Source organism: Fukomys damarensis, unplaced genomic scaffold (genome assembly GCF_012274545.1).
Source record: "Fukomys damarensis isolate Sample0158 unplaced genomic scaffold, DMR_v1.0_HiC HiC_scaffold_33, whole genome shotgun sequence".
Lineage (NCBI taxonomy): Eukaryota > Metazoa > Chordata > Mammalia > Rodentia > Bathyergidae > Fukomys > Fukomys damarensis.
In genome coordinates this window covers 27,199,519-27,214,347 of record NW_022900945.1, presented here as the reverse complement: position 1 = coordinate 27,214,347, position 14,829 = coordinate 27,199,519, and the positions used below count along the sequence as shown (strand labels likewise).

Genomic DNA, 14,829 nt, shown 5'->3' with positions numbered 1-14,829 from the left:
ACTTACCTGAGGGCTTCTTGTTGCCTCACAGGTATGGAGGAATTTCCACTGGAGGAAAGCTGCTGGTTCTCCCCATCACTGGGAAAGCACTTGTTGGTTTTTTAAGTGACCTTGGCCAGATAATGAATGTGAGTGGGGTATGTAAGTAGAGTGGAGATTTGAGTAGGAGTTTTGATTTGCTTAATCATAATGAAATAGAAGTTATTATGAATGTTTGGGGGGCATCTTGCATGTTTATTATGGTTTCCTAGTGCCCTATCACCAGAGAAGTCTCTAGAGAAATGTCTGATTTCATCAAACATCTTCAAACTGAAGACAACATTAAGGTATTTGACCTGAATAATTTGCACTAGAGCTAAAAATTCATGTGAACCATTATTTTATTCTCATTTTCCCAGCTTAATTGGATTCCATCCTCCAACTGAAATTTACAAAGGAACATCTTCCAGCTTCCAAACCTTTCCTTCTTCTCACACACTTTCCTGTTGCTAATTTTTTCTTTAAACAGCTAGTGTTAGCGCCAACTCGGGATGTAGCAGGGCTTGACAAAGCTCACTTCTACCTTCTAGGTGTGGTTTAACAACAAAGGCTGGCATGCCCTGGTCAGCTTCCTGAACGTGGCCCACAATGCCATTCTTTGGGCCAGCCTGCCTCAGGACAGAGACCTGGAGGAGCACGGAATCACCGTCATCAGCCAGCCCCTGAACCTGACCAAGGAGCAGCTCTCGGAGATTACAGTGTAAGCCACCACGGCCCTGCCTCACAGCTCTCTTATCCCCTCTGCCACTCTTTTGGCTACCCAAGAGGATTTTCACTTCCTTGAAGTGCTGGGCTAGAAGACAAAGCTCTTTGATCAGGCACATAAGAGCATAAGACTTTCATGAACTTTGTAGACCAAACTACTTGGCCATTCTTTCTCTCCTACATTTATTTGGAAAGTAAGGTTTCCAAATATTTCCTTTCAACTCTTGATAACAAGATATTCCTGAGGTTTACACCAACATTCTCTATGCCCATATGAGAAATGATTGCCAGGGGCCTGGGAAATTTCAGTGAATTGTATCCCCAGGTATAATTATCTTTGATTCTGGTAATTTCCCTCAGATCGTCATCCCTTGGAGCTGTTCGTAAATCTTTGCCTTCCTCAAGTTCAGGCTTCTACACATCAGGCAGTAAAAAATATCAGTCTTAAGATGTTTGCACCACTTACTTTCTATGAGGCTATGTGGAGGAAGGGTTGGTAGGAGTGTCTTTGTTACTGCAAACTTCTGTAAGGTGGTAGGATCCTCATTTTACTATCCCAGAAGACCCTGAGTGCTAATAAACATGCCCAGTGGCATCGAGTCTCTGGACACCTTCTGGAGCCCTCAACTGCCCAAGTTTCTGTACTTCCTGCCAAATCTTTTGAATATGAAATTTACAAGAGCAGTTCTCTGTGATCATAAAACAGTACATATTCATTAAATTAAAATTTACACAATAGAGGTTCAAGAACTTACTATCTCTAACCTTACATAGTTTAAGGTATTTCTTACAAAAACTTGTTGTGTTTCTGTCCAATGAAGATTCTGTGCTCATTGTGTGTGTAGATGACACCCTCCGGAGTTTATCTGGAGTTTTATCAGCACAGTTTGTACATATGGTTCTGCTTGTACTTAACTTCAGGCTGCATTTCAGCTCTCAGCCAGGGTGAACAGAGCCCAGTGTCAGTATTAGTTCTCCTATTCTGTTTCCAATTTGGTTTGTATTATGAACATTTCTCCAAGATGTGATTGAGTAAGATAATTTATTTCTTTTCAACAAAAGATATAAATTTCACAAAACATATGGTATCTACATAGAAAACCCAAGAGAATCTATAAACAAATTATTAGAACTAAAAAGAACATTATGGTATCTGAGATAAATATGAACAACTATTTCTATCTACTGTAACAAATAACTAGAATACATAATAAAATGAAAGCTTGTCTAGAAATAGCCACATGAAATAGAAAGGCAATTCATAAATGTCCACCTGGCTGTGACCCAGATTGATAAGGGTGGTTCAGAGGGACAATGGGCTTTAGACTACATTCAGGGAGTCTGCAGGTCAGAACTTGGAGTCGGGTAAGGACTCCCCAGAGCCTGACTCAGACCTTCTCCTGTTTCTACTCCTCCTTCTTCACCCCTCTTTCTCCCCATCTCTGGTCCTGCTGTAGGCTGACCACTTCAGTGGATGCTGTGGTTGCCATCTGTGTGATTTTCGCCATGTCCTTCATCCCAGCCAGCTTTGTTCTTTACTTCATCCAAGAGAGGGTGACTAAAGCTAAGCACCTCCAGTTCATCAGTGGAGTGAGTCCCACCACCTACTGGCTGACCAACTTCTTCTGGGACATTGTGAGTGTCAGATCTCCCCTCACCTCCGGCACCCTTCTACTTGTGTGTACTCTGACGGCAGAGACCCAGCAGGGAAGGGGTCTTGCATGGCTGGGGCTGCCAGAAATGCTGGGCTGTCAGCCCTGTGTCTCTGACCTTTGATGTCTTACTAGAAAGAAGTGAGGAGCTCAAGGGGCTACAGGGACAGCTTAATACCCATTGGGTAGGGTTCACAACATCTAGTGAGCTTTCAGTAATCATGTCATTGGGCTCTTCCACACAGGCTAGACCAGCGTAACTACTGAGAATATCAGCACCTGGAACATGTTCCACAATTACAGCAGGAAAAATAGCGGATCGCCAAGCTGTTAGGGGTGAAGGAGGGGGAGATGACAGAAGACAAAGGATTAACAAAGTTCTGTTTGCAGAAATAACCCAAAAATACTTTACAATTTCCATTAAGTGTCTATACCATCTGCTACTCTTATGTTGAAAATCCTACGCTGCACAGAATATATATCTATACCACATAAACTTTCATTGCTAATCTTGAGTCTTAATCACCAAGCTTACATTGGGAGCCCTGTCAAACACATTTATAACTGATATAAAGTACTAATAATGGGTCAGAGATTTAGCTCAGTGGAACCGCGTCTGCCTCAAAAGCGCAATGTCCTGGGTTTGATCCCCAGTACCAAAAAAAAACAAAAAACCAAAACCATAATAGTAAGATATCATTAATGCTTAAGTATGAACCAAGAAGTGACATACAAATGAAATATACAATTACATAAAATTTCTTCTTCTTTTTTTTTTTGGTACTGGGGATTGAACTCCAGGCCACCGAACCACTGAGCTAAATCCCTGGCCCTAAATAAAATGTCCATAAAAGTTTTTTGGCAGGGGAAAAAATCTGAGTTTAATGAATACCACACTGTCACTTGCCACAGAGCCTTGCTTAAACACCATTTTTGACTCTCATAATAATTGTTCTCTTCAAGCATGACTGTAGGAACAATATAAATTATTGATAATGTCTGGTTATAAAATCACAGAATTTTAGAACTGAAAGTACCCTTAAAATTTAACTTAGTCCAACCACCCCATTTAACAGCTGAGAAAACTGACACACAGAGGGCTTTTACAACCTAGTAAAAAATCAGTGACAAATCTCATTAAGCTACTATTTCTACCTTTTATTTTTAAATTACTTCAGACTTAGGAAATAGCAAAAATAACACAAAGAACTTCCATCCAACCTTACTTAAGCCACATTACCCCAATTTTAATATTTAATAACATCTATTTATCATTTTGTCCTGATATTTTTAATTTGTCTGAAAGTGGCAGACATACTTGCTTCTTTAACCCAAACTACTGCATTGTTTATTCCCCCCCATTAAGTTTATCGATACTTTTTAGGTATACAATTACATTCATCATTGGGATCTTCTACCTTTACATGATGTATCTAGGTTCTTATGGTTTTCCCTATTCCCCTGCCCTCCCTTCACCCCCTCCACCGTTCCTTATTTACAAAGACTTTGTTTCAATGTTTTTCCTTTTTTCATATTTTTTCTTTTCCCTTACCTTTTCCCTACGCCTCCCACTTCCCCTACTCGTTGAGACCTTTCCTTCCTATTACACAATATCAATTATGTATTTAAATCCTATTTATACTTTTAGTTTTTCATATCAGAGAAACTATTCAGGATTTACACGTGTGTCTTATTAATTTCACTTGAGTATTGCTTTAAAAAAAAAGAAAAAGTATGATTTGAAAGCGCACCCATTTAGCTATGTCTCTAGTTTCTCATTCGTTATGGCTGAGTAGTACTCCATTTTATTAAACACACACACACATGGACATCCAGGTGATGGGCAATTGGGCTGTATCCAAGTTTTACCTATTACAAAGGGGGCCACTATAAACATGGGTGAGCATATATCACTGTGGTATAATTCTTTTCATTTTGGGGGCAAGATACCAGAAGAGGAATAGCTGGGTCAAATGGGACTTCTAATCCTAATTTTTTGAGGTATCTCCATATTGACTTCCACAGTGGCTGAACCAGTCTGCACTCGCACCAACAATGGAGAAGGGTTCCTTTCTCGCCACAACCCCACCAGCATTTGTTACTGGTTGATTTCTTGATAGCTGTCATTCTTTCTGGGGTGAGGTGGAAACTTAGCGTTGTTTTCATCTGCACCTCTCCAATGACCAGTGATGTTAAACATTTTTTCATATGTTTATCCACTGCTTTTATTTCTTTGTCCATTTCAGATGCCCATTTTTGAAGTGGATCTTTTTATATCTGGGGGGGTCTGATGTTTTTCAGTTCTTTATATATTCTAGATAGTAGACCTCTGAGGAACAGCTAGCAAAATTTTTTCCCCACATTGTAGGTTTTCTCAGCTCTGTTGGTGATTTCTTTTCTAGTGCATAAGCTTTTTATTTCTGAAATACATGAAGATTATCTTCTAAAAAGTAGAACAGGAAAGTAACCTGATGCTGTCAACATTGAAACTATGATCTAATCTAAAGACTTTACTCAAATTTCCCCAAACATCTTTATTCTTTTTGTACCAGGGACAGAACTCAGGACCTTGTGCTTACAAGGCATGTGCAGTGCCACTGAGCAAAATACCCAGCCTCTCCCCAAATATCTTACTAATGTTCTTCATAAAAGAATGAGAAAAATCTTTTGATTTAAGATGATTGGTTTCATTCATCAAATATCCTGGTTCTTAATGACTGTTCCTTTTGTCTGGAACAGCATCTTCTATAATTTGGAACAATTCTTCATTCTTTATCTTTCATTCTTTATCATTCTTCTATCTATCTTTCTTACCACTTTCAAGAGAACAGCTCATTTGTTTTATAGAATGCCCTCCAATTTAAATTTGGTATTTCTTCATGATTAGTCACTAAGCATTTTTGGTAAGAATACTAAAGCAGCAATGTTATGTCCTTAAAAATATATTGCATAGCTGAGCATGGTGACACATGCCTGTAATGACAGCATACTGGAGGCTGAGCAAGAAGGATCACAATTTTGAGCACAGCTTGGGGAATTTAGCCTCTAAGAGAGAGATCCTGTAAGTAAGTAAGTAAGTAAGTAAGTAAGTAAGTAAAAGTAAGTAAATGAATAAAGGGTTAGGGATGTAGCTAAGTGAAAAGGCCCTGGTTCAACTCCCCCTCAAAACACACACATACACACAATCATACAGCCAGGTCTGGTGATACACGCCTGTAATCCCAGCACTCTGGGAGGCTAAGGTAGGATTACAAATTTGAGCCAAACTGAGCAATTTAGCAACTCACAAAGACCCACAATTTAAAAAAAATCAGTAAGGGCTGGAAAGCTGGGGATATAGTTGAGGGCAAAGGCTCTGGGTTCAATTCCCAAATCCACAAAAAATAAAATCTTTCATGTCCGGAAGCCCAAAATGTTTATTTGTTCCACTGCTAAGGATACTAACTTTGATCACTCAAGTAAGATGACATTTCTCCACTATAACGGTATTCTTTTCCTTTTGTAATTAATAAGTGTACTATGGGATGATACCTTAACGTTGTTTTGTTTTGTTTTGTTTGAGACAGGGTCTTGCTTTGTCTTCCACGCTGGCCCCTCAACGAGTAGCCCAGGTTGGACTCAAACTCACAATGATCCTCCTGCCTCAGTCTCCCAAGAGCTAGGATTACAGGGGTGCAAGTGCTCAGCAACATCTTCTATCTTAACATTTCCCCATGAAGTACTTTCTTAAATAGGTATTTTCCTTAAATATGCTATATATGGTTTCATTATAATTAAGCAGTCGCAATTAAAATTATTATTACTGCTCTCATAGGAATTTAATTACCTAAATGTAATATATATTACAGGTACTAAACAGACACTATCATTGTCTTCAAGAATGCTATGCTCTCAAATTTATGGATACAACCCGAAAGTACCCTCAGGCACACTTGGATCATTTTATTTCACAATGCTTCTTCCTATTTCAAAAAAGAGGAACTTATTCAGAAGAAACTAGCTGCTCAAATTACAAAATTAGTTTTAAAACAAAAAGGGACTCAAAAATTATACTGTGGATCACACTCCTCCAGAAGCAATCAAGCAAACATCATATAAAATGTCCAAAGCAAAACATACACATTTGTCCCTTTCTTGAAAGGTGATTAGTAGTCATGAAATCTAACCCAGATTGAACATTTATGGAGAGCTCAGCTTAAGCACTTAGTCTTCTACTGAGACTGACACTAGAATTCAATAATTTTCACAATTTCATTTTCTGCTGCTACAATCCTATGTACAAGGTAAGAACAAAGTTCATCACTCTATCCTTTGAAAGACAAGGAATCAGGTGAAGAATCTTATTCAAAGTCATCCACTAAAAAGAGACTGAGGTATGTCAAGTGCAATTCACTGATGTAGTCCTCACCCAAATAAAACCAAAGTATTTCTCCCCGTCTAACCTAGCTGATTACTGGAACCTGGACATAAACTAGTAAGAATGCAGACATTAAAAGGGATACTGCTATAATTTTATCTCAATCTATATTGTTCCCAAGTTTCAAATAATTATAGATGATTATTATTTTCTTTTTTGTTCTCTTCTACTAAGTTTGCAGCTAGGCTGGAGGGCTTCATAAATCTTTCCCCAGAATTTACAAGTCCCAAGACTACATTGTCAAAATGCCACTTATAATCATTGCTACTTCTACTTCACAGTTCTCCCTAGAGGCAAGTTGTAAAAAATCATTTTAATTTCAGTTCAAATAACTTAATTTTAAAACTACTTAAGAAAAATTTCAGGCTGGGAATGTAGCTCAGTGGTAAAGTTTTCCTGGGTTCTCTCCCTAGTACTATAACCAACACACAGAAAAAGGAAAGAAAATATTCAGTACAAGAGGAGAAAGAAAATGTTTACTCTGGAGCAAAAGCTTAATTAATATTGAAAGGAGACACAATGCTATGATTTAGAATGCCACAGTATGTAGTGAAAATGGCTTGTAGGCAGGGATGTGGCTCAGTGGCAGACAGCTTGCCTAGTATGAGACCCTAGGTTCAATGCCCAGGACCATAAAAAGCTATGGATTCTAAAACTGTCTGAGCTTTGAACATTATAACAGAAGGTATTATTTATTCTTATGCAAAGAATAAAGGAAGCAGCATGCACAGTGGTCACTGTCTGCAGCCTTTGCTACTGCTATTAGCTAGCCTAACTTAATAAATAGCATGCAGCATTGTGCTCACTGCTTTGCATGGATTACCACTCTGCTACAAAATCTCTATGACAGAGATACACTAGATTATTCTATATACAAGGGAAACTAGAAGGAAGTTGGGAAATACAGGCCACTCACCCTATCCTTATAATGTTCTAAATGCACTAATTACACCAACTGTGTATTGAAAATATTTTAAAATACTGAACTTTCTTGTCATTTCTCCCTAAATAACACACTACAACAATTACTTACATAGCATTTACATGAGATGATATGTAAGTATTGTAGAGATGAAGTCTATAGGAGGATTGTATACACTGAATGTAAACAACTTACCATTTTATGTAAAATATATCAGTGTCTGCAGATTTTGGTATATGCAAAGGTCCTGAAACAAATCCTTCTCAAACACTGAGGAATAACCAAAGTGTACTGTAAGTCAGGGCTAGGGATTTAGCTCAGTGGTTCCGCTGTCTGCCTTGAAAGTACAAGGTCGCAAGTTCAATCCCCAGTACAAAAAAAAAAGAAAGATACTGATTTGGGTTGGGGATTTAGCTCAGTGGTTCCGCCACCTGCCTCACAAGTGCAAGGTCCTGAAATCGATCCCCAGTTCCAGAAAAAAAAACTTTATTTATTTTTTTTACTATAAGTCAAATAGCCAGCAAGCGTTAGAACTCTAACCTGAACTGACTCCAAGATCCATTTTCGTTAACGATACACTATTACAGTAAGTCCTAAACATGCTGCGGTCATGTTTTGTCTGCATCGTTTGGCTGTATTTAGAAAGGCTGTGTTTGAGGGGGCAGGTACAGCGTTAATGTAATCTTTTCCAGGGGATACCTTGTCTGAGTTTCTCATAACTTGGTATAACCAGTTCCTCTCAATTCATAAGATACGTACCAGGATCACTCAGAACTTGCTCTGCTCATGAAAAGCATGGGCCACACTGAAATGAGGATGTATATTCTAAGTAGTTCACTTCTAATTTCTCTTGAGTGCTACTATTCAATATGTAACAAGTTATTTCTGGATCTCCATTAAGAATATGAATAGGTAGAGCCAGGCATTTAGCTCAGTGGTTCCACCGCCTGCCTTATGAGCGCAAAGACCCAAGTTCAATTCCCGTAACCAAAAAAACAAAAAACAAAAAACAAAGAATATGAATAGTTAGGCACAAGGCCTGAATCTCTATATATATAATACATCTAGGAAATACCTCTCATGTTACTGGAAAGACATTCCATTGTTATACCATAAATGGAAAGAAAATGCACACTCCTGTAACTCTAGCTGCTGAGATCTGGGCTCAGGATAAACTGTTTTGTTTTGTTTGTTGTACCAGGGATCAAACTCAGGACCTTGTATTTGCAAGGCAGGCAGTCTCACCACTGAACTACATCTCCAGCCCAGGATAAACTGTCTTTTAAATGGGATTGATCAGTAGCTGACTAAGTAGTATGTAGTCATCAGAAACCTAAAAACTTCAACACACACACGTTGTAAAATCCCTTGTAGAGAACTGGTTCTCAACTTTGGTTGTGTGTGGGGTGTTTGAGACAGGGTCTCACTTAGTAGTTCAGGCTGGCCCTGAACTCACTATGTAGCCCAGGCTAGCCTCGAATTTGCAGTGATCCTCCTGTCTCTGTCTCCTGAGTGCTGGGATTATAGGCATGTGCCACCCATGTCCAGCTACTTGTTTTTTAAACAGGATATAGTTAGGTAGTTCAGACTGGTCTTGAACTCACTATATATATGTAGTACAGACTGGCCTTGAAATTACTGTAATCCTCCTGCCTCAGTCTCCTGAGTGCTAGGATTACAGGCATCTCCCACCAATGAAGGCATGCTAAAGTTTCAATGTTGAGTCCTCTAAGATTCTTATTTTTTAAAATACATAAAATATCAGGATTTATATATTCATTTGCTAGGGCCATCTTAATAAATACTACAAATCCAATGTCTGAAACAACAGAAATGCATTATCTCAGAGTTCTAGACGCCGGAAGTCCAGATGATGGCAGATTGATTCTTTCTGCACGTCTATCTGTTCTAGACCTCTCTCTTTGGCTTGTAGATGGCTGTCTTCATGTTCATATGGTGTTTTCTCTAAGTCTACATCCAAATTTCCCCTTTTATAAAGACACCAATTATATTATGTCCTACTCCAATATGACCTCATCTTAACTACTTACATCTGCAGTGACCCTATTTCCAAATAAGGCCACCTTTTGAGGTATCATATATGAATGGGAGTGAGAGGTACACAATTCAACTCATAATGGAAATAAATTTAAGCTTTCAGTTTTCTTTTGAGTACTAGGGATTGAACTCAGGACCTTGTGCTTGCAAGGCAGGCACAGAACCCCAGAGCTAAGTGCCTGACCCTAAGTTTTGTTTTTTAATTGACTAGACATTACTCTTCAATTTTCTTTCCCAAAAACCAAAACATATCCACCTTAGCTTTTTCTACATAATTTTTACCAGATTCCTTCCAAGATTTATTTAAAAAGCAGCTTAAAGGAGTGTAGTATTGCACTCCTATAATCCAAGTTGAGGCAGAAGGATCACTTGACCCTAGGAATTTATGGCCAACCTGGGTAACAGAGAAAGACGACCTTTTTTAAAGACTGCAACACTAATGAGGCAGTAATTAAATCTGTTGTCTTTTTTACTGGGGGTACCAGGGGTCAAACTCAGGTCTTTGCACTTGCCAAGGTAGGCAGCAGAACCACTGAGCTAAATCCCCAGCCCTCTTGTCTCCTTTTAAGGAATGAAGATGTCAACATAATTTTTCATGATGCCCTAACAAAAATATTACATTCTACTTGGTGGGCTACTTCTTTTAAAATTGACTCTCCAAATTGTATAGCTGACAAGGTGAAATAGGAAGAGAAGGTATAGATGAAGTAAGTATAAAAGGCTAGGGAAAAGAAAAAATATGAGAAAAGGGAAAAATGGAAATAAAGTCTTTGTAAATAGGGGAGGAGGGAAGAGGGGAAGAGAAGGCAGGGTATGGGGAAAAAAATGAGAAACAAATGTGTCATGTAAAGGTACAAGATCTCAAGGATAAATGTAACTGTACTGTATACTTAAAAAATACCAATAAATTCAATGAGGAAAAAAAAAAACATTGACTCTCCAAACATCTCTAGAAGCTCTTATTTGAATAATTACGCATCTTTTCTCCTTTTTTTATTTTTATTTTTAGCCATACTAAGGACCAAATTCAGGGCCCTGTGCCTGCTAGGCAAATGCTCTACCACTAAGTCACATTTCCAGTTCCTAATTTTTATTTGAATTAGAAAACATCACTAAATTCTACCAGTACTTAATCTTGGCTGTACACTGGGAAATATTTAAAAAAAATTAATATCTTTCAAGGGATTAAGCAGAACAGAATATCTAGAAATAGGGACCCATGATTAGGTTCCCAAGAGAGCCCAATTTGCACCCAGAATTCAGAACTATTGCTCTAATTCCCTAAATTGGAATTAATCATTCATGCCAATGTCTGGAATGCTAATAATCCCAATAGATATACTATGAAATATTTTGCTGTTTGACACTTTTGTATCATTTTTTACTTTTGTTTTAGGATTAGAACCCAAATAAACCATGTACCACGGGGAACAGAGAGTGAAATTCTCTGAGAATTAAAATGTCAAAGATTAGCTTTCTAAGCATGAAATTTTAGAGGCAAATTAAACTAGTGATGATAACTGACTTTCTTCTGTTTTGTAACATTATTAAAGGTTTTAACAGCTCCAGAGAGAAAAAAATGCATATATCCATTTCCCTTTTCAATTAATTATGATTAAGGACACGTGAAAAATAAATTTTAGCAAACATTTTAGCAGCATTAAAAATTAAACCAAGCTTTAGCAGAACACAGATAGTTACCACAATTTCAACAGTGTTCACTATATTGCTTCTATTTGCTGTGATCATATAGTGGCAAAAACATCAAGTTAAAATGAGAAGGAAACGCTACGCATGGTGGTGCACACACACTCAGGAGGCTGAGGCAAGAGGACCACTGTGAGTTTAAGACTAGCCTGAGCTACATAGCGAGTTCCAGGTTGGTCTCAACTACATAGTGACACCCTGACTCAAAAAACAAAAAAAAAGGAGAGAGAGAGAGAGAGAGAGAGAGAGAGAAGGAAAGTATGTGAAATAGGAAGAAAAGGTCCAATCTGGAAGGGGGGGAGGGAATGGAGAGGGGGAGGAGTAGGGGAAAGGAATAAATATAAAAAAGGAAAAAAAATGGAAACTTTTTGTAAATAAGAAGTGGAGGAGGGGTTGAAGGGAGGGCAGGGGAATGGGGAAAAAATAAGAACCAAGATATATCATGTAAAGGTACAAATTCCCAATAATAAATGTCATCATACTGTATACTAATGTATAAAATGTACCAATAACTTTAATGAATTTTTTAAAAAAGAGAACTAATCAATATAAAGAGTATAGGGCTGGGGATTTAGCTCAGTGGTTCTGGCGCCTGCCTCACAAGTGCAAGGGCCTGAGTTCGATCCCTGGTACCAAAACAAACAAACAAACAAGAGTATAATATTATGTCCCCTAACTAAGCTTGTTTGTTTCTTGGAGATAGTACCACCCAAGGTGCTCAGCAGACTTTAAAAAATTATAAATCAAGCCATTTCAAGTCTATTAAGTAAATAAGTTTGTTCAACAGACTTTCGAATATAGAAAAGAAGAAAAGCTTTCACGTAACTTGTTTGCCAATCTGTAATCTGTTACATGGTAATTGTGAAATATCCTGCCAAGATTCTCTATGAGACAGCTTAAAATGAAATACAAAAAAGTTTTCCTGAAACAAAAAGCAGGTGAAAAACAATCTTTAAATTTTTTCTCAATGCAGATTCTTTTTAATGACACGTGCCAAAATGAACATACTTTGAAGTAATTCATACAGCATCTCCACATCAAGACAAAAAAATCAAGAGTGCACTGGCACCTTATTCCTCACCGTCTTCAAAAGCTCTTGACTTTAAGCCTTCTCCAAACAAACCAAACTGGAATCATACCTTTGAGACAAATTCCTGTGCCCACCTTCAGATCAAACTTTGGTCCCAAAGCCTACCCCTATAAAAGCAATGCTTTGAGGACCTCTGATCTATTCTTATAATGACTTCCTTCACCTTTGATTTTGAAAACAAAACAAAAAGAAACCACACACACACACACACACACACACACACAAAATGAAAACTTAGCATACCTTGCTCTTTCACAACAGGGTCTGACAATATTTTACCATGTAGCAATGAGCTACATATACACATGGTAAAAATAGTATTTAAAAGCTAAATGTTCCATCTCTTATCTAAGGTCAGACTCCACTATTCCTGGGGTATTTGAACTCAGGGAAATTACTTAACTCTCAAGGCTTTATTTTTTTCTGTCTAACTAAAGACAAAAATATCTTCTAGGACGGAGACTTAGCTCAGTGGCACTGTACCTGACTTGCAAGTGCAAGGTCCTGAGTTTGATCCCTGGTTCTGGGGGAAAAAAATCTTCTAAAGTAACTGTAAGCATTAAGTAACGTGTAAATAAACCACTTGTAGGCATGACACACAAAAAGTAATCAAGAAAATATTTTGGTGCAAAAATCCCTCAATATTTTATTTAAATACTTTATTTATTTAGGTAGAAATATCCCCCAAAATACAAATAAACCCTCCTGAAAGTTGGCATGGTCTTGGTTTTATTTGTAGTAAGAACAGTGTTTTTAGAAAATTGGTAAACAACCATCTACACTTACCAAGAATATTTAATATCAACTAAAAGCAAAAGCTTTATACAAATGTAGTGACTGTGTGAAAACGTACTAACTTATGACCTGTGCATAATTTTGTATTTATGGTGTATTTCAATAAGAAGTTTAAAAAGCAGAGATGCACCTGGTAGGAGAAACACTGTCTTCTCACTTTTTACAATAGTTTCAGTTCTGAGCATTGTTCTAGGGCTTAGATGAAAGCTAACGCTTGGGAGAGGAAAAATGATCAAATACTATGATAGCACTCCATCACCTTATATAAACCATAGTAAAATGAAAGAAGTCTCTGGGCACACTGTATCTAAGTGGACAGATACACAAAAATATAGGGTGCTGTTACACAAAATTAAAATAAAAATCCTTTAAACAAGTTCCCATGGAAGTTTAAAAAACTATTTGGAGAATTACATAATACAGGAATATGTTTGTATTCCAAAGTTTAATTTGTATTATTCCCTTCTCATAATACATGAATATGTTTGAATCCCCAACGTTTAATTTGTATTATTCCCTTCTCATAGGGTGTCCTTTCCCAATGAGTATCACTGTTACCAGTTTCCAAAGTGCATTTTAAATCATTTCAGGAATTGCAACATTACATAAGACAAGAATTGTGCCACAGATCTCCAAAAATCAACACCAAGACTTCTGTGAAGAATTCTTCCTTTTATCTTTACCTCCTAGCATATAGTTAAAAGTCTAGGCTCTAGAGACTTAATACCAATGCAATTAAATGTTTCTGAATATTTATTCCTTCATTCAACCTAACATTCTTCACTTTAAAAAGCTTTCCTTGCCTGCAAGATGAGGATAACAAGAGGTATCACACTAACAGTTTTTTTGTTGTTATTGTTTTGTGCGTGTTTTTGCTTTTTTAAGACAGGGCATCCATCGCTATGGAGTTCAGGGTGGCCTTGAATTCGTATATACATCAGGCTGATCTTGAACTTGAGGCAAGCCTCCCATCTGAGCCTCCCAAGTGCTAAAATTACAACTGTGTGACAGTATGCCTAGTCTGAAACTTTTAAAATAACTCATTAAAGTCTACAATAACTCATCCCCATCTAACTACTTGGGTCTATCAGTTATATAAGTAAGGAAGATTATTCTCTTGTAATTTCCTCAGTTTCTTTTTTCTTACTTGTCTGTTTTCATTTCGTGCAGAATATGAAATGTAGATTACAAAAACATGTAAATACGTCAAATACTGTTATCACATCCCTGTAGTTCTGCATCATCCTGTAATAGAAATATAATCAAGGGCTGGGGATTTAGCTCAGTGGTGCTGACATCTGCCTCACAAGCACAAGGTCCTGACTTTAATCCCTGGTATTAAAAAAAAAAAAAAAAAAAAAAATATAATCAAACAAGTACTGTTTTGTGAAAAAAGCTTCTAAGGAAATAAATGAGCAGGTAATATGGCAAATTATCCTCCAGT

At 37.4% G+C, this 14,829-nt stretch overlaps 1 protein-coding gene across 1 annotated transcript in view; it reads left to right on the top strand.

Annotated features, from left to right (window-relative positions):
• Abca4 (ATP binding cassette subfamily A member 4) overlaps nucleotides 1-14,829 on the top strand; it is a 235,303-nt gene that overhangs the window by 101,983 nt on the left and 118,491 nt on the right. The window contains 4 exon segments of the mRNA XM_033758165.1: nucleotides 32-137; nucleotides 252-326; nucleotides 570-739; nucleotides 2,202-2,379. Coding sequence (XP_033614056.1) covers nucleotides 32-137; nucleotides 252-326; nucleotides 570-739; nucleotides 2,202-2,379 — 529 coding nt within the window.